General features: G+C 40.1%; 1 protein-coding gene and 2 long non-coding RNA genes across 3 annotated transcripts; all 3 read right to left on the reverse strand.

Annotated features, from left to right (window-relative positions):
- Positions 1 to 102: 102 nt before the first annotated feature.
- Positions 103 to 1668, reverse strand: LOC149707927 (uncharacterized). Its single transcript, XR_016380695.1, has 2 exons — positions 1529 to 1668; positions 103 to 1469 (listed from the first exon to the last, which is right to left on the reverse strand). It is a non-coding gene; the product is annotated as an uncharacterized LOC149707927 (long non-coding RNA).
- A 944-nt stretch (positions 1669 to 2612) lies between these two features.
- Positions 2613 to 4024, reverse strand: LOC149707928 (uncharacterized). Its single transcript, XR_016380697.1, has 2 exons — positions 3476 to 4024; positions 2613 to 3272 (listed from the first exon to the last, which is right to left on the reverse strand). It is a non-coding gene; the product is annotated as an uncharacterized LOC149707928 (long non-coding RNA).
- Positions 4025 to 10833: 6809 nt separating this feature from the next.
- LOC149707929 (uncharacterized) lies at positions 10834 to 15865 on the reverse strand. The gene is made up of 3 exons (XM_089864173.1): positions 15398 to 15865; positions 15253 to 15329; positions 10834 to 11410 (listed from the first exon to the last, which is right to left on the reverse strand). The coding sequence occupies exons 1-2, from the start codon at positions 15863 to 15865 to the stop codon at positions 15315 to 15317; spliced, it is 483 nt and encodes a 160-aa protein (XP_089720299.1). The 3' UTR covers positions 10834 to 11410; positions 15253 to 15314.
- Positions 15866 to 19719: the final 3854 nt, after the last annotated feature.

The following is a 19719-nucleotide window of genomic DNA, read 5'->3' on the forward strand; positions in this document are numbered from 1 at the left end:
GCTGTAGTTCTTTAAATAAACCGGTCTAGTTATTTTGTAAGATTCTTGTTTGAATTTCCCGCCATAAACCTTTAAAGTATGTCTGAGAAACAAAGACAAATATATAAATAAAGATTTTTTAATAACAAATACCAAATAATATATACAATAAAATAGAGAATAACAAGAATATAAATAGAGAATAACAAGAATATAAATAGAGAATAACAAGAATATTAATATAAACAAAGATTAAATTAAAACCAGAAATATTTACCGCCACTTTTACCGCTAATAAAAACCACTCTTTAAATCGTAATTTTGAAGGTAGTTGTTTTTATCTCTGACGTAAAAAGCATCTTGTTCAAAGGGACATTTTGATTTTCAAAACTTAATATTTTGGTCGAAATCTTAACGGGTCGACCATCTTTGTAATCGCCACGGAGAAGACACAAAAAAAACACGAACTTCTTGCTGGATGTGTTACATACTGAATTCTAAATTAAAAAACAAAAATATTTACCGCCACTTTTACCGCTAATGAAAGCCACTCTTTAAATCGTAATTTTGAAGGTAATTGTTCTTGTCTCTAGCGTAATGTTGATTTTCAAAACTTGATATTTTAGTTGAAATCTTAATTAGCGCCGCGTTTTATTAACAATTTCGCGACATCAACGCGGCCTTCACTCCAGCGGGGCGTCGGCTATCAGCTTGATTTAGGAAGATCTTGGGCATTTCGGCTCCGAATCGTATCCACGTTGATCGAGCGAACAGCTGTTAAGTTTGAGAAGGACATCGAAGTCAAGGCCTCACTGAAAAGAACGTGCTCCATTTGGTGCAGGGTACGCAGAACCTTATGCGCTGGCAGGGCTTGTCGGGTTGTACGGGCCGATAAAATTCTTCGTTGACCCTTTACCTCCCGAAGGAAGTTACATCCGAGCCACTGCGAGGCCTGGTCTTCTTGTTCTGGTCTGGTTGTTTGGGCCAGAACTTCTCCTTCATTGCAGCGTCAGCCCGACATTGCGAATGAAATCGAACCACAACCAAAAGGCTTTGCTCGTGCATCCTGATGGCTGAGGCGACTTTACACAAATTTTACGCAACTTTCAAGAGACCAATGGAAAACACGTCAAATTAAGTCTTGCCGCGGAAGAAGTAGCAGGACTTAACTTAAATTAGATTTTCCTTCATTGCAATAGTCCGTTGTATGGACGCAAATGACGCTGCAATGAAGGTCGATTCATGAACTTCCTCAACATTATTCCACCTGGTTTCTTAGTCCGTGACCAAATTCTCTGGATTTTTGACATTAATCTCCTGCATTTGGTCACGAACTATGGTCGATGTTGAGTGGTGGGCCAAAAAAATGCGACTTTACACAAATTTACGCAGCTTTTCGGTGCGACCAAATGATTGTACTGAAAAGCTACGTAAATCTAGCCCATGAATCGAAATTGGTCCCTTTTCAGGCGATGCCCGAGAAGAGACAGCTAGAGAAATCGAAATTGGTCCCTTTTCCGTTGGAAAATTGAGTTTGGTCTTTACTCACCCAGCAAAACCGGCACGAGTTAAAGCAAGACATCGTTAGCTGGACTTTTAAGAGCATAGCTGAGCAACTGATAACTTTCTTTACGAAACACGGAGCTTATATCCGAAAATACGAAGGGCAAATTTAATATTAAAAGAGGTTTAGAGTAAGGTTTCCCACAGTTCAGTTCAAACAGTTCAGTTTTCGGTTCAGTTCAGTTATTTTCGGTTTCAGTTTAGGGACTAAACTGATTTGATTGCTTCAGTTCAGTTTCAGTTTGCACATCTCCAAACTGATCAGTTTTCAGTTCGGTTCGGTTTATTTCTTAAACTGAACTGATAAAAACTGAACTGAAGAGATAGTTAAGTACTCTTTCGATCTATCGCGAGAAACGATATCAATACGTTCCCGCAAACATTAGTAGAACAATAGAAAACTGGCGTCGTTTAGTATTGCATGCTGTATGATATTTTGGGGGATGTGTCGCGTAAAGTTACCTTATTAGAGTCGCGTATATTTCATCATTTATGTCGCGTATATTTAATTATGCATAAAAATAAGCTATTAATTTAAGTCCCGTGATTAGCTGGGACCCTCTGCAGAGAGACACAGGCTAAAAGAATACCAATAATTAGTAACTAAAAAGGGTATCATATCGTAGATATTGAATTTCTGATCCATGGTATTTTAATATTTCTAATGTTGTTAATCTCAATAAGAACTGCTACGCAGTTCTTATTTAAATTAGCAACATTAGAAAAAGGGTATCATAATTAGTTATATAGTCAAAGTTAAATTGTTCAATGTTAATAATTAGTAGTTTGTGAAATAAACATAACTCATAAGGTATGGCTTTTAACGATTCCAAAATATTTAGTAGTAGTAGAAAAAGTTAGCGGTTAATAGTCACAATCTGGGGTTTTCGGTTCAGTTCAGTTATAACTGAAAACTGAACTGATCAGTTCGGTTTCTTGGCTCAACCGAACTGATAATTTCAGTTCAGTTTCAGTTCTTGAAAATCCTAACTGAAAAGTTTCAGTTCAGTTTCAGTTTTACTCCAAAACCGATTTGAACCGAACTGTGGGAAACCTTAGTTTAGAGGCAATGCTTTCAAGAAATTTATTTTTTTATTGGCCACACCCTGAAACGTACTATTAAAGCCGCGTGTCTTATATAATAACCGCTTAAAAACAGGTTGAAACCGGCTCAATCTAACCAGGGCGTTGTCTTTTTTATCGGAATCGGGTAAGGTCAATTACCTAGCTACGTAGATTTTTCAAGGGTAACGACTTTAAAAGTTTAAGAATTTTTAAAGTTTTTTGATGAAGATAAACGGCGTGTATTTTAAGATCGTCCATAGCTCAGTGGTTAAAGGCAGGGTCTACTAATGTAATACCCAAAAAGGTGGCGAGTTCAAATCCCGGCCAGTCTACCGAGCTATGGCCGATCTTTTTATGAAATTTATGTATAAAATAAGGTTTGTTTAAGAAGTTGGGGTTAGTTGATAAACAGGCGTTAGTCATGAATGACGACATTTTTTTAACTTTAGCGTCTAATACGTGTTTAGATATATACCCAAACAATACCCAATCAAGTTTTAAAAATTATTTGCATCAACCTCTTAACTTGAGTAGCGATTATGAAGTTGGGCTGGCAGAAATCATATTTCCAAATCATTGGGTGAATATAAGCGAAGAGTTTAACAAGTTTGAAATTCAGGTTGTAAGTGACCCAAACCATGGCAACTATGCAGCTGTTAGAGAGCCTGTTGAATATCAAAAAATAGAGATACCTGTCAATCGTTATACCAAGACCAAAGAGTACGAACTGCCCCAAAATTTTGTCGAGCTGTTAAATGATGATGTAAACAGTCATCCGTATTTAAAAGGCAAATTATCTTTTAAATTAGTGAATAATTATAAGGACGGGGCCCTAGGCAAACAGTTAGATACAAACTTTCCCGTTTACCTGCAAGTTTTAGGAGAGGAAAACATACGGTTCAAAATACCAGCTGATTCCCCCTTGGCCACGCTATATGAATTTAAAGAGAATAATTACGAGGATGTTCCATATATATCAAAATATCCTGTATCAAAGCATGCTAAAAATATAAGTTTAAATTACACTAATAATTACGTGGAAATCGAAATTGATAATGTTGGAGATAGTTTTAAAAAAAAATTTGATTACAAGTACATTCCCAAAGCCGCCATTAAACGTAAAACAAGCCACGAAGTTCCGTCGATAAGAAAAAAACCTCAACCGGAATATAAGCCTGTAGCCCCATCTATGCCTATTTTACCGCGAACTACTCCCTTTCTTCCAATTCCTATTACTGCAGCTAAGCCCGTAGTACCTGTACAACCACAGCCACCCAAAATAACCCCTCCTCCAAAACGAAAACCTTCACCACCACCCAAAATAACCCCTCCTCCACCACCCCCGAGACGCTCCTCTCCTCCACCACCCCCGAAACCTCCCTCTCCTCCACCGGCACCAGCACCACCAGCCCCGAAACAAACCCTACCACCGCCCCCGAAAACCTCTTCTCCGCCACCACCCCCAAAACCTCCCTCTCCTCCACCGGCACCAGCACCACCAGCCCCGAAACAAACCCTACCACCGCCCCCGAAAACCTCTTCTCCGCCACCACCCCCAAAACCTCCCTCTCCTCCACCGGCACCAGCACCACCAGCCCCGAAACAAACCCTACCACCGCCCCCGAAAACCTCTTCTCCGCCACCACCCCCGAAACCTCCCTCTCCTCCACCGGCACCAGCACCACCAGCCCCGAAACAAACCCTACCACCGCCCCCGAAAACCTCTTCTCCGCCACCACCCCCAAAACCTCCCTCTCCTCCACCGGCACCAGCACCACCAGCCCCGAAACAAACCCTACCACCGCCCCCGAAAACCTCTTCTCCGCCACCACCCCCGAAACCTCCCTCTCCTCCACCGGCACCAGCACCACCAGCCCCGAAAGCCTCTTCTCCGCCACCACCCCCAAAACCCTCCACTCCACCACCGCCCCCACGGTCAAGACCCCTCGCCCCCTTTGAACCATTAACACCCACACCTTCGCCCACACCCCCCTCATCTCCAGAGCTACCCGTATTACCGACCCCCTCCCCACCAGCGATTGATGAAAAACCCTTGTTTCCGCAGCCGGTTGATCCGCCAAAGAAAAAACCCGAGCCAACTATTTCTGAAAAGCCTAAGCAAATTAACCCCGAAGATTATGATAACTATAAGATATTGTTCTTACCGCAAACTTTTAGAGCCAGTAAAACGCCAGAGAAAAACGCCGAAGGGCTTTATCGAGCTGTAACGCGTACTTTAGAAAAATTAGTATTTAAAAAAATTGAAGTAACATATCACATTATAGATAATCGGGGTGATGCTATCATGTATAATTTTAAAACACCGGAATGGGTGGAAATTAAATTTTCTCCCCAACTAGCTAAATTGCTCGATCTTGACCCAAATAAATACTACACAGGACGCAATCAATCTGGTCCTTTGAGGATGACGGTACAAGAATATACCATAAACGAAAACAATGCGTATCTAGAATATCGAGTTAATAGAACCATAAAGCGCTATACCCCTTGGGAAGAACCCTGGCTTTATTTCTTTTTTAAAGTGTCAGGCGAGTTTAGATCGACAGATGATTATAAGATTTACGAAGATATTGCCGAAAACCTCCAAATAACGGCGCGCAATTTTGACCCTTTAAGATTGCACAATGCTGAATTTAGCGTTATTAAGCAAGGAGCGGAGCATTATTTTAGAGTCCATTGTCCGGCAAAAATTGAAATGCTCTTGCCAAAAGAATTGCGTGATATATTAAATTTAGAAGCTGAATACGTTGGTGGGACGTTTTTATCCACTAAACCTTTAGAGCGTAATTTTACGCATTTCAAAACAACTAATGACACATTTATCAATTATCGCGTTCATGACTCGCTAATGTATGTATTTACTAGGACTAATTTTACAAAAATTAAAATACCCGCGGGCGAATATACCTGCGATTTGACGGCGACCGGGGCCGTAATTCCCTTCTCTTTACATTTAAAAATTATAAATCAGTTATTGGGTGTTCAAGAATATATGCCTCGCCAGTATTTTAAAATGTACATTCTCAAAACGGAAACGGAAAATAGATACTATGTTCGTCTCGAAATAGAGCCAGGTGTTCGCGTGTCGGTAGCTGGACCAATGGCCAAGTTATTTAACATTCCCGAAGAGGGGGAATTTTTTAAACACAGTCACTCGGGAGTAGCTTTGGTAAATCCCCGATTAAGATCAATGACATTGACGGATAATAATAATTTTTGGACTAGCGAATACGATGTGGATAGATTTCCAGAAGATCCCGACTATGCTGACCAACCGTATTTACCCGGGTCTCAAGCCAGACGAGTTGATAATTTCGCGTGCGAGATACCTCCCGGGGTTTATTATCATATTAGCGATGTTTTAAGTGCTATGAGCGAAGCCATGTCGCCGATGCATAGAAAAAGTCTAAAATTTACGCAGAATGTAGACGGAACCGTGACGGTTTCAAAACTGAACGATACGGTCTCAATTTTGTTTCCCAAAACAACACCCGGGAGGGGGCTGGGGAGACTGCTAGGCTTTAGTGCCAATCAATTAGATCGGTATCTTAATAACGAGACTTCGGATTACCCCGCGGATATCATGAGAGGCGTCGATGCCATGTTTGTCTATACCAATATTATTCGGCAACAGGTAGTAGGTGGTGGTCAAGCCCCTCTGCTACGTTTCATAAAAATGCCGGCTTTTTCGCTGCTAGACGAGGAGAACCAGGAAATATTTAATAATATCGACTTTTATCCAATTTCAACCAGCGATATACAAGAAATTGAAATTGAATTGAAATCCGATTACGGGGAAAATATTCCGTTTAATTTGGGCAAAGTATATATTAAACTGTTTTTTAGGCGTCGACGTCAATAGCCCAGAAGCAATGGTACCTAATAGATACACTCTGTATTTCCAAAGAGGATCCTCCCTTCCGGCTTTACACGCAAACGTTTTCCAATCCGGAGGTCGCTTCAGTGTGGGCGGTATCTTTAATTCTTTATTGCGCAAAATTACGCCCTTTATTAGGCCGGCCATTAGTACTTTAGCGTCCGAAGCTGTTGGGTTAACGAGTAGAGTAATTAGCGATGCCCAAAACCCCGGAATATCACCTCGAGAATCGATTAAAAGAAATGTCAAACAATCTATAAATTCCCTACTACATAAAGGCGTGGACCGGTTCGTCAACACTCAAAGCGGGACGGGCCGAAAACGAAAGAGGACTGCTAAAACAAGCCGGAGCAAACGTGTTAAGCAACGCACTAAACGCGATTTTCTAGACTAATCATGTCGACCTACGAAAGTGTTCTTTCCGACTTTGAAGTATTTGAAAAGCCAGTGGTGAATAATAATATTGTGGGGACTAAAATGACTGCTCATTATCCCATTGCTCCCCTAACTAATGCTAAATATGTAGAATTTATCATTCCTCCCTCTAACAATTATCATGATTTGACTAAAACTCTTTTGAGATTAAAATTTCGCGTTTTGCACGAGGACGGCACGGTCGTTCCAGATGCGGAAAAGAAAGTCTCGGTGACAAATTTAATAATTGCCTCGCTATTTTGTCAAGTAGAATTATTTCTTAATGGCGTCGCTGTCCAGCAACCAAATAATATGTACCCATACATGGCCTATTTTAAAATACTTTTAAATTATGGACAAACGGCGGCCAATTCCTGGTTAACTTCTATGTTATATTATTTGGATACCATTATTGATCCGGCGACGGCTTTAGGATATTTACGCTTATTTTGTCAACAGTTTTGCCGATTTAAAGAATGCCTTGATTTATGGCTATTAAGATAAATGTATTGATATATCGTATTTGTTTAACTGATATTGTTTTTATAAAATACCTTTGCGTGTATTAAATAAAGTTGTTTATTGGGAAACCATTTAGTCGTTATTTATACTTGTCAAGACATGGATGCTAAAATTAGAAAAATTTATTACGACGTGGCAAATCCGGCCGCTTATGGGTCGCTAGCCAGATTACAAAAGGCCTTACCGGACGTGCCAAAAGCAAAATTAATCGCCTTTCTCGAGAAACAGCCCGCCTATACGAAACATCGATTTCGACGTTTCCGATTCAAAACTAACCAAGTGTACGCCTCGACTATCGATGACGTTTTTCAAGCTGATTTGTTGGATCTACCGAAATTAAAACGTTTTAATAAAAATGTTCGCTATGTTTTGTGCGTCATTGACGTCTTAAGCCGCTACGGATGGACAGTACCTCTTAGAAACAAAACATCTGGCGAGGTTATCGAAGCTTTTAAAAAAATATTTCGAGAGAGGATCCCTTTAAAAATATACACGGACTACGGTGGGGAATTTAGTTCGCGCAACTTTGCCTCCTTCTTGAAACGAAACAATGTGCAAATACATTTTGCCAGGAGTCAGCATAAGGCTAGTTTAGCGGAACGCTTTATTAGAACAATTAAGGAACAAATTGCCCGGGTTATTACGGCCACGGGGAATAAAAATTACGTTAAATATTTACCTTTAATTACTCAAGCCTATAATGAACGGGTTCATTCAACTACTGGAATTGCACCGGTTCATGTTAATATAGATAACGAATCAATCATTTGGAATAAACTGTACGGGAAATCAAACGGAATTAATCGATACGCACCGAGGCTTAAAGTTGGCGATCACGTGCGTCTTTCTATAGCTAGTAGAGTATTTAGAAAAACCAGCTCGGGAGGCACCTTTACTGACGAAATATTTCGAGTTGTTGACGTCATACCCAGGTCACCGCCCGTCTATCGCGTAGCGGATTTAAAGGGGGAGCAAATTTTGGGTGTTTTTTACGGCGCCGAACTACAAAAAGTCTCGTTATCCGAGACTAAATTATGAACACTTCGCAAATAAACGCTCTCTTAACTTGCGACAAAAGAACGCGACCCTACTATTTAGGATGCTTCCCAGTAAACAGACTCCCAGAACGGCCAAAAAGGTCCAAATTTTGCTTTATATTCAATAATGAAGCAGCTGGAGAGGCTGGAGAACATTGGATAGCGTGCTTTTCTAACAATGACACGGTGGAAATGTTTTGCACTTACGGAAATTCGCCGCGATACTATAAAGTTAATTTAAAACGATACGGGAAACGAGTTGTTTACAATAAACAACAAATTCAACATCCATTTTTTCAACTGTGTGGCGTCCATTGTTGTCTGTACCTATCACTCCGCTGTAAGGGCGTAGCTAGAAAGACGATATTAGACGCCATCTATGACCAGAATCTTAAACTTAACGACTATGTCGCTTTATTATATTTATCTTTACATTTAAAAAAACATGTACACAGATATTGTTCGCAATAAAACAATTTTTTATTTGTCTAAATATTACATTTTTTTTTTATTAATCAATATCGCGCCATTTATTATGCCTCTTTCTCCTCTCGTTAGATGGAACCAGCGGTCCTAAGTTTTGGAGTTCGTCTTTCTTCTTCCGAGGTTTTTTCTTTTTTTTCTTGTTTTTCTGTTTAGCGGAGGCCGTCTCAAACAAGTTTTCCAAGTCCGTTAAATTGTCCCCGTTTTCCTCCGCTAAATTCTCTTGTTCATCGACAATTTCCTCTTGTAAATCGTCGTCACGATTTGCATAACCGACAGCTCCTTCTTCTAGCTCTCTTTTTGGCGTGAAAAATGTGTTTTGGAAATGATTTGCAAGAACTTCGGCTTGCCGTTTCACCATATCTCCAACATAGGTCGGCCCAAATTGTTGGTAAAAATCTTCGGGCGTTGGTGTCCCCGCAGCCGTTTCGCTTTTGAAAACCTTTTGCCGAGGCTCGGTTCGTTTAGGCGTAGTAAAAGAACTGCCCGAAGCGCTTGTTGTCGGTGATGACGTGGCATAGCTCGGCCATGACAATTGTTTTTTTCGCGCGGGCATTTTAGGGGTGACCGGTAATGGCGGCGTGGGGACATTAGACATTGCCTGTGTTACGACCTCAAATTTAGGTAAAGGAATTTGTTTCTCGATACTTAAATATTTCTTAAAAGCGTCTAAATATTTATATAATTTATCGTAGGCATTCAATGGCGATTTTAAAATATCCTCAATCTCTCGGTCCAAAGCAGAGTGCTCTTGGGCAGCTGTTGAAGTTACTGCGCTAGCGGGCACGAGAACCATTTGTTTCATAGTTTAGCAGCTATGGCTTGGACAATCGAAGGCAAGATTGCGGCAAGCAACGTCGTAAGAAAACCACCTGATTGCTGCAACAACAGCTTTTTTTTGCTTTTCTGCGACAAGGTACTTGATCCGAGTTGTCTAATAATTTTCTTGTACTTTGCTAGCTTTTTCTTACGGTCTTTACTCAAATAAATACCCCCGCCCTTTAAATTCTTACAAATTGTCTGAATGCTCTTTAATTGAGGCGCGCTACTATTGTTTAAGAGGGTTCGCCGTTGTTTACAGCTAGTTTGACGCAAACTCTGTAAATAAGGGACAAATTTGGCAAACTTGGTCGAGGGACGCGCTACGACGAGCCGGGAGCGTTTTGCTGATCGACGTTTAACGCGTGGGGCCATTATTCAAATGACAATTAAATTTAATCGACATAGACATACATAGGTGATTCGTGAGGTAGAACACGCGACCTTAATCGTAAATTTTCCGGAGTTTCTTGTTTTAAATCAATTAACAAGTAGCTATAGGGTTCTTTAGTGGCTAGTCTGTACGCCTCCGTAATACGCTTCGGGTTATCTGGACTTATTTGTTGCGCTAAATATCTAATAGAGGCGACATCTCGAGGATTTTTCATTATTATAAAATAGGAAGAGTTTTGAGAAATTATCCGCGATTGGCTACCCTTGGGAAACAGTTGTTGAGTAATAATAATAACCGTATACCCTAAATGATGCGACGTCACGCACACTAAATCGGCAATATGAGCTTGTTTAAATAATTGGCTAGCTAAGTCGTCTAGTATCAAGTAGGAGTCGCGATGAGTCTCCCAAAAATCCGGATCCGCCGTTGGCAAGCCTTGAATAAATTGAATTCCCGGAATCAATTGTTTCAATTTTTCATAGTTTGGCTGCCAGGCGGCGTAGCAATAAATAACCTTTTTATGCGGCGGGTCAAACATAAGCTGATGATTTTGCAATAAGTTACTTAAAAGAAAACTCTTCCCCGCTTGCGTTGGCCCCACGATTAGAAACTGAGCGGGTGTTTGGAACTTTAAAGAATGCGAGACTGACTCGGTTGGATTCATCTTGATTAATAAACATTTTTATTTTAATTGACAGTTTATATATATATATAATCAAAAATACAATTAACCCAAAACCCAAAGACCCTTAATAAACACAAATTAAAAAATATTTAAACAATATAAACGAAACCTTTTTACCCAAAAAAAAAAAAAAAATCCCCTATGAAGTAATTGTTTTTTTAAAAAGTTTCTCTTCTAATTCCAGACAACGCTGGCGGAAGCGTTGCACGTTGAGGAGGTTAAAGTTGACGCGAGACTCGGAGGGTAGTTGGTACACACGCACTACAGAAGAAAACACGACGGATTTATGCGCACGCGCACTTTTTCGTTTCCCGACCGCTCGTTGTTGGTGGCTGGGCATGTTTGGATTAGAGGCTCGCAAACATCCTCGCCCTCGCTGGTCGGGAAGTCGGGAAACCCCTGACGCAGTGGTTTGTTGTTGCACGGTTTTTTGGAAACCATCGGACACGATGGGCTGTGTTTCCGATGTTCCCTCGATGGATGGTCCGTGCAACGCCACTGGTACAAGGCGATGCCGCAAAAGGCGCAGCGCGTCGTCTGTGTTTCTACATCTGCAAGATAGAAACCGTCTTTGGCCAGGGCTTCGATGGGAACGCAAGATTCCCACAAGCCCTCAAAAGTATGTCTTCGCCTAGCCTCGTAATTCATGCGAGAGAGATGTTGAAGCGGGTGTTGCCTCTTTGAAACCGTAGGGTCGACTGGTTGTCAAATCGGCGTTCAACAATCTCTTATTCGAGGTTTGGCGAAATCTTTTGGTGATTTTAACGGCCTCTAGCTGCAGCTTGTATTTATCCCGTTTAAAATTAAAAGGGACATTGACTGTAACTTCCTTTTCCGGATTCATCGCTACACTTTCAAAGGTTTCAAAGTCAAGTTTTTCAAGATTTTCTCGATTTAACGTTAACCCTTTAATTTTCTTGACTTCTTTTCCTTTGCTAGTGCGAAACGAGTAACTTTTGGCACCGGTACTACAAAAGGAAGTTATATAATCACCGCCGAGTTCGTCCGCCCAGCAACCAATATGATTGCCAGTTGGAATGTCAAACTTTCCCGGTAGATGGCGGTAGATTATCGAGTCGGTGTCACAATACAAGGCTGCGCGGTCTAATCGAAGCAGCATCTTGTTCAATTCGAGTCGCCCGTAGCAAGAAACAAAGCTCCCCACAATGGCCGACCCCAGTTTGTAGTCCGAAACGTAATCGCTTTTGGCTTTGTACGATAAAAGAGCGATCGACTCCGTAACTGGCCGTAAGTCGACTAATTCCAGAGTGTAATCGCTCGCGTATCGTATCAATTCGTAATAATTGTTGATAAAGATGCTGCGAATCTTTCCCGTATTCAGAGCCATGCGACCCCAAAGAGAATTTAAATTAATTTTAGCGATATTACGCAGTGAAGGATTTGATTGAATATCCGCCACGGTCAGAGAAAGCTTTTCATTCTTGTTTATATCAGCGATATACGCCTCTTTTTGCAGAGGCGTTTGCGCGTGAGCGGGAAATCCGGAATTCTTCACTTTTAGGGCGATAAAATCAGTCATGTACTGGGCAAAGAAATATTCCGTTTTTGGATAATGGTACACCTCGAATATATCGAGGAGTTTATATCCATGCTCCATAGCGGCATAGACTTCAACCGTTGGCCAGACTGATTCGAAAGCCCTTTCGTTGACAGTGTGATCGCAGATTTCCGCTCGCAATTCTAGACACGTGCGACAGAGGGCGTAGGCTAATTTACCACCGCTGCGGAAGGGAATTAAGGGGATGTGGAGATCTTGAGGGGGAAGCAGACGACAACTCATAACGCCAAAATACCACCCTGGCGATTTGTCAAAATCTCTGCTATAGATTATGGGGTGGCCGCTAGGGTACGGACAATCGCGACAAACTTTCGGGTACAAAGAAATAATATCCTTGTAGAAAATTTTCTCCTCACCTTGCACGTGGCAGTTAAGAACAAAATTTTCCGTCCGTCCCCCATAGAGAGCGCTACGGGCTGATATTTGAGGTCGAAAAGTTAAACTTTTGCAGAAAGCCTTTGCTTCGGCGTTTTCTTTTAAAAGCTTAGCAAATTGACACTCAAAGATCGAGGTATATTCATACCCGACCATCTTCTCTTTAATAAACAGCTCTCTATCTAGGGTCCGCTCGTACAGAAATCTGTTGCTGGCTTTGAGTTGGGTATTGTAGGCATTAAGTTTTTGGCATGGACAACCGTGAAAGTAGCAACCGTGGAAATCGTAGATTTTGGGAGGAGTTTCGCTATAGCCGTCGACTAAATAGCGACCCACGCGGTACTCGCCCCCGTAGCTTAAAGCAGTGCGCAATTTTATATTTTCAGTTTTCTCCACCCAAGCGAGATATTTTAAGCTAATTTGACTGTGATTAAATTTTGCGTTATAGCCGTTAGAAGGAACAATACCCATGCTGTAAGGTTTATAGTAATTGTTAAGATAAATAGTGGTTAGAGCACCCGCCAAAGTAATATTTTTTAAGCAGAAAGGGTCTAATTTGGTTAGATCTACGTAAATTTTTCTAAAAGCTTCGACGCCTTGTCTCAGGACTTTGACGTCTTGAATGCAATATTTAATAAGCTCCTCTTTGATGTTGTAAATAGATCCTTCCATTGACGCGTACCAAGTTTGAAAATCTCGATAATCATTGGCTTTCATTTGAGCTACGTTAAAGTACGAAGCTTCAGGGATGACGCCAATGTAATTAAGATTTTCTTCGGTATGAAAATCAAATGGAAAGAATCCTTTCGCCACATCGCCGAGGCTAAACATGCTGGTGAAATTACGCAGAGGTTGACTAATGTAATTAAAGCTATCGAGGAATCTAATTTGCGGTCCCTCGAGATGAATCATGAGAATTTTACTGCCGTCAAAAATAACGGCAGGGGTGACGTGTCTATGGACTAAAGCGTTAAGAATTAAGAAGTTATCAAAAGCTTTCGCGTAATGAGCTACGACTTGAGTGTTAGTAAAGCGCGGTTGGTACGTTTTACGCTTCTGTCCAGTCAAAACTACCTGCTCGACGCTAAATAAATAATTTAAAAATTGCTCGACGCAATTGGCGCCGTAAAAAATTTTAGTTTCAAAGCCAGCTTCAGTCTCTACGTCGCAAACTAGTAAAATGGGGACGTGGATATTATTTCTAAGAATAGTCTCAATGTCGTAATAAATAAACCGCGAGGCTTTCATTTTGGTTTCCAAAGGCATAACAAAATGTTCACCTGGCGGATGAACTATTTTACACTGAGAGCATTCGGGATTGCAGTCGTGATCGTCACCCATCAGTCGCCCACACTCTAAACATCGTTTTTGGCTCGCGCAGGTGCCATTAAGTAAATGAGTTTCGTAGCACGGGCCCGGGAAAAAGTAGCGGTGGCATTCGTCGCAACGTTTTAAAACATCCTCGTTGGTTAAATGAAAAGCTTCTCCTTGACACCGAAAACATATATAGGGTTTTGTATCCTCGGGGCATTTATGCTCTTTTAACAATTCACGTTTGTAAAACGATTTCAAGCATAAATCGCAAGAGGTACAACCGCCCATCATACCGTGCCAAGTTTTTGCGGGGTGGATATGGTCGCCAATTTTTAATAAATAAATAAATTTAGGAGCTTGGGGGCCTTTGAAAAATATGGTAAAATTATTCGCAGCATCAACGATTACGATTCGATAATGGGGAGCTAAATAATTTTGAAATTTTTGAATATCTTCTAGAGTAACGAAACCCTCGGGGACGCCGGCTTTCCTGTGCAAGATTTTCGCAATATTACCTTGAAGGTCGCTATTGCGTCTCAGTTTGTCAAAATTGTTTCGGTTAAATGGCTGACCTTGCTTTTTTTGACGATAAAAATTGCGATCGGCCAGCTCTTTACCCAAAACTAAACTTCGAGCAAAGCAGAGGTTATCATTGTTCTCCATAAAAATAAATTGGTTATTTTGTTTAACGAAATAATCCAAATTAACCAAAGTTCTATTTTTTATGGACTTATAATAAACTCCTATATTTGCATCGAGGTTTAAAAAAATAATGTCAAACTGAAAATCTTCCCCATTAAAGACAAAGTCCCGACTAGATTGCGTTACTCTATAGATGGTTCGCATGATTCGCTTACTGGTGAATTTGTCAATTTTTATAAATTTAATATTAACAGGGGTCGTCAATCCGGGGGAGCTTAAAACAAATCGAACCCGATTATACCCGGGATTCTCGGTTACTAATTTGCGTATAACTTCGTCGAGAATTTTTCGAAAAATTCGAAAAAAATCTCGCGTTGGAATGTCATTCAAATTTTTAAAAGCTATACGCAAATCGATTTGTTTACAATGCCACTTGCGACTCGTTTTGTCAATCTGTCGCTCAATTGTGTAGTACCGGTTTACCTGTGCGTGTTCCTCTCCGCCACTACCCTCCGAGTCACTCCCGCTGCTGCCGCTGCTCGAACTCATTTTTTGAATCTCTATCAGAAATAATAAAAATTGGAACAAAATTTTTGGTTTGTAAATTTATTGTTAATAAGATACTTACTTTGCTTGGCGGCTGCTGAGCGGCTTCTGCGTCGTTCTTCACGTCGTCCACCAAGCGATGGAAAGCGTTTAGAAGTTTGATGGCGTCTTTGTTTTTAGCGTCAACGACTCTTTTTAGCCGCTTATGTCTACACTCCCACAGTTTGTCCGCCTGGGCGTCTTTTATATCTTTAAATTTATATATACTGATATCTATGTAGAAATCCCCCTTTCGCGGGGGGATTTTAGTTTCAAAATATTGCCCGTCGCTTCTCAAGCGATAGGACCCCTCAACCCCGTTGACGCCGACAACGTGTTTCTGCAACACGTCCTGGACAAACTCCTCGTCGTCAGAATCGAGGAGGATCTCAACGGGGTCGGGTTTTACAAATTGACTCAGCGTTCGTTGACCGTTGCTGGATCCTTGTCGATTATTAGGAGAAGACGGTGGAGATTCAAACATAGATTGAGACTCTTGGTACTTGTTCATGGCTGGATCGATTGTGAGAATCCAATACCCATGCTCAAGCTTTTATACCCAAAATCTCAGGGCCATTTTTTTTAGAATACAGGCTTAGACATGGTTTTTTTTATTAAGAATTTAAAAAATATAATTATGTCTGATACGCTATTTTTAATTTGACCTAAAAAACATTTTTTTATTGTGGAGTTGGTACTAAAGATTATAGAAGACATTAGGATATCTATCTATATAAAAAATAACCTCTATAGTTTAATATTAATATACATTTATTTAGATTTAAATCATGTCAAAAAAACAATTTCCGTCCCTCCCAAAGTAATTAGTTTTAACCTTCACTAATAAATTGTTTTTCTTATATAAAGCGATCTCGTGAGAATTATTCAAATTATTCGAAACACGCCTAAACAAGCTTTTGCATACGAATAATATTTGTCCCCTTAGGCATTTATCAAAGTAACTTCTTTTTAACCTTCGCTAAAGGGTTTTTTATATAACACGATCTCGTTTGAATTATTTAAAACACACCTAGACAACTTTTTTGCATACGAAAAAAAAACTTAGACCTCGGAGAGATTTTGTAATTTTATACCTATATATCTAATTAACTTTTTGGCTATTTATTGAATTTTAAGAATCTTGAAAGTATTGCCTAGACACTATTAGATTTGACCTCGCTAATTTTGTATATAAGCCCCGTGTTTCAAAATGAAAGTTATCAGTTGTTTAACTTCTGTTTCTGAAACACCAGTCCCAAAAACTTTAAGATGTCTTTCTCTACTGCTCCTCGTTTGCCCTGCCTGCCCGTGATTAAAATCCATCCGGCAGCGCTTACTCCCCGTCGCGCCACCCCCCAGTCGGCCGGACTGGACTTATATTGTCCAGTGGATACCGTAATCGACCCTCACGGTATCAAAATCGTGTCGACTGGGTTAGGCGTGATGCTGCCCGAGAACAGCTACGGCCGCCTTGTTGGCCGTAGCAGCTTAACAGCCCAAGGGCTGTTTGTCGCCGAGGGGACGATAGGTATGTTTATTAGTTATTTTATAATGCTTAAAAGTATAATAATTCTTAACAATAATAGACGCCGACTATCGGGGACCCATAAAAGTCGTCATAGCCAACGTCGGGGACACCGCCTACAATATTCGGCGGGGCAATAGGCTTGCCCAATTGATAGTGACCCCGGTTATATTGCTAAGACCGGTGGAAACGGCGGTAAATATTTTCAAGTTTTTTTAATTTAGGTTTCAGCACGTAACACATTTTTATGTTGTTTCTAGACTTTGACCCCGACGGCACGCGGCAGTGGGGGGTTTGGGTCGACCGGTGTTTAATCTTTTTAAATGGTGGTGGGTTTTTCATATAAATATTTGTTATTGTATATATTATATTGTTTGTTATTAAAAAATCTTTATTTCTATATTTGTTATTCTTGTCAGACTTATAATTATAGGCTTATTTTCTAACTCCACCTTAATTAACCTATCCAATGATATTATCTCTTTACTTACGCTCCGCCTAATGTGACAAATAGGATCCAATTAAAACTGCCGCTTAACTCTCTAGTATGTTACATATAGCATGTACTAGCTATTTAAATATCATTTGCTATCATAGCCCTCGCAATATGTTGTGCCTCATTTTCTTTTTTGTTTACGGGTTAATAGTCAACGTTTTGTTAACTCTTTACGAAATTGAACGGCGAAGCAGAAAACAATTAGAAAATAAACCCAAACGTCCCTCCGCCGATTGCACTTCCGAGTCAAATAACGATACAGGGTCAACGTGAAAAATGAACTCTTTAAAACATGTTTGTTTATCCTTGTTGGTTGTTGATTATTTTGTAATATATATTCTGTATTTATTTATCACCCATATCTGTACATCTTATAAAAAGTAAATATTTGATGTCTTAAAATCTGTGTTTTTATTAACTTTAGGCTTACAGAAAGCTGGAGTGGTTAAAGGGCAACACCCAATGTTAGCAAGCCAGGGAATGACGTCAAGGTTGACTATAGGTTTAGTTTTGGTTTAAGTTAAGAAGATGATGTCATGGGGGTTGAAACTAACAGCTCGGGCTAGTCCAGACTTGTCTGAAAAGTTTTGGTTTGAGTCTGGTGGATGGGGAGAGGGCGGCCATCTTGGGGTGGCGGCCATCTTGGATCCATGCGTATTTGGATAGTCCCTACTACTTACAAATACCCCGTGTTTTAATTCAAAACGAATCATATAAAAACGCAAGACGGCGGAGCCATTGCCAACTGTACAAGTTCCTCGTCAACTAACCAACGACAAACATTCGCCAAAACTGTTCATCGCCATCGCTTCTCTTGGCTGGTAAGTACAACCATAAGACTCGTCGGCTTAAAGCGGAATTCTGATTTTAAAAGAGCATAGCCAAAAACTTTGTAATTATCTTCGATGTCTCGAAAGTTATTACTAAAGGATCTCTAAAACTTTACAAGCCGATGGCTTTTAAGAAAATCAGGGCTGCAAGCTGTAGACGTTTAGCAAATGTTTCTATTAGAGACATCGTTGAACAATGGGGATGTAGTCGGTGGTCCGTTTAAGCTGGGAAAGAAAGTGAATGTCTATCATTTAATAGACAGCATTTTTAAGAACCTCTAAAACGTTCGCGCAATTTGATTTTGTTTTTCTTAAACGTCTTAAGTGTCTCTGATTATTTACTTTAAACATATAATTATAACTATTCAATCAGATAGAAATGTTGTTCAAGTGGGTCTTTGCCATTCTGATGCTGGTAAAACTTAGCTACTGCGATGGTAATCCGTACAGTAAGTACATCTAACTGGAATTCGTTAGATAATAATTCATTTTGGCTAGCATTTTTTAAGTTAAACTAAGTATTTACACTTACTGCACAAGCAGGCTCAATTAACTCTCCGGATGACCTACGTCACGGAGAGGTATTGTTCTGGACGTTTCTGTCCATGTGTCTGTCTGTTTTTACAATGGTCGTAGATTGGTATTAATTTTACAAGTAGAGCTCGGCATTATGTTCAAATAAGTGATTAACCGATTATTGATAAAAAGAAGTTGTGAGTGCAATAAATTTTCACGTACAACTTCAGTGGATAATGCTAGAGTACGGATAAATGTAAAATGACGCAGATAATATCGAACTCTACTTGTTAGTAACAGTTTTTAGCCACATCGTTTGATGTACATCTAACGATGGGGGTATTAGTTTGGCTTGGTCTGAAGAAGAAGTATAGTTCGTCTTTTTAAAGGGAGAGTGAAAAGAGGGATTTTTGATTTTCAAAGATATTAATGAACAAACAGTAATATCAGTAGTCTTTTATGAACACACAAATTTATCTAATTGCCTTATCTAAAACGAGAGAAATTTCAATCTCTCTTTAAAATTTCTCAAACTTCAAGCCATTACTTTTCTAAGAATCCGAACTTGAAAGAACTCAAGTAGGGTGTTTTACCGAATTCTTTCTCTTTCAAACGCTTCTGGGCATACGTTCATGTTAAAAATTTAAGAGATGCGATATGTACGCGTCGGCATAAGTCTATGTCTAGACTAATCGAGGGGGTAATCACTAAAACTATCAAATTAATAAGACGCGATAAGTATGCGTTGGCATAAGTTTATGTTGTAAAGTTAAATGACCGTTACGCGTTTGATCATTTTAGCATTGCTAAGGGTAACTCGTCGAGAGGATAATCACTAAAATATTACAATTACAGCAGAAGTAAATTTATACGGGTAATAATTTTACCACTGTTTAGGGTAGAGCATCGGGGGGCTATTCACTCTGATTTTACGCATTGTACTCATAAGGGTAAGGTACAGAAGGGTTATTCACTCATTAGGGTAAGGTATAGAAGGG

Source organism: Phalangium opilio, unplaced genomic scaffold, assembly GCF_054372755.1.
Source record: "Phalangium opilio isolate 3A_F unplaced genomic scaffold, DU_Popi_V2 ptg000013l_1, whole genome shotgun sequence".
NCBI classification, from domain to species: domain Eukaryota; kingdom Metazoa; phylum Arthropoda; class Arachnida; order Opiliones; family Phalangiidae; genus Phalangium; species Phalangium opilio.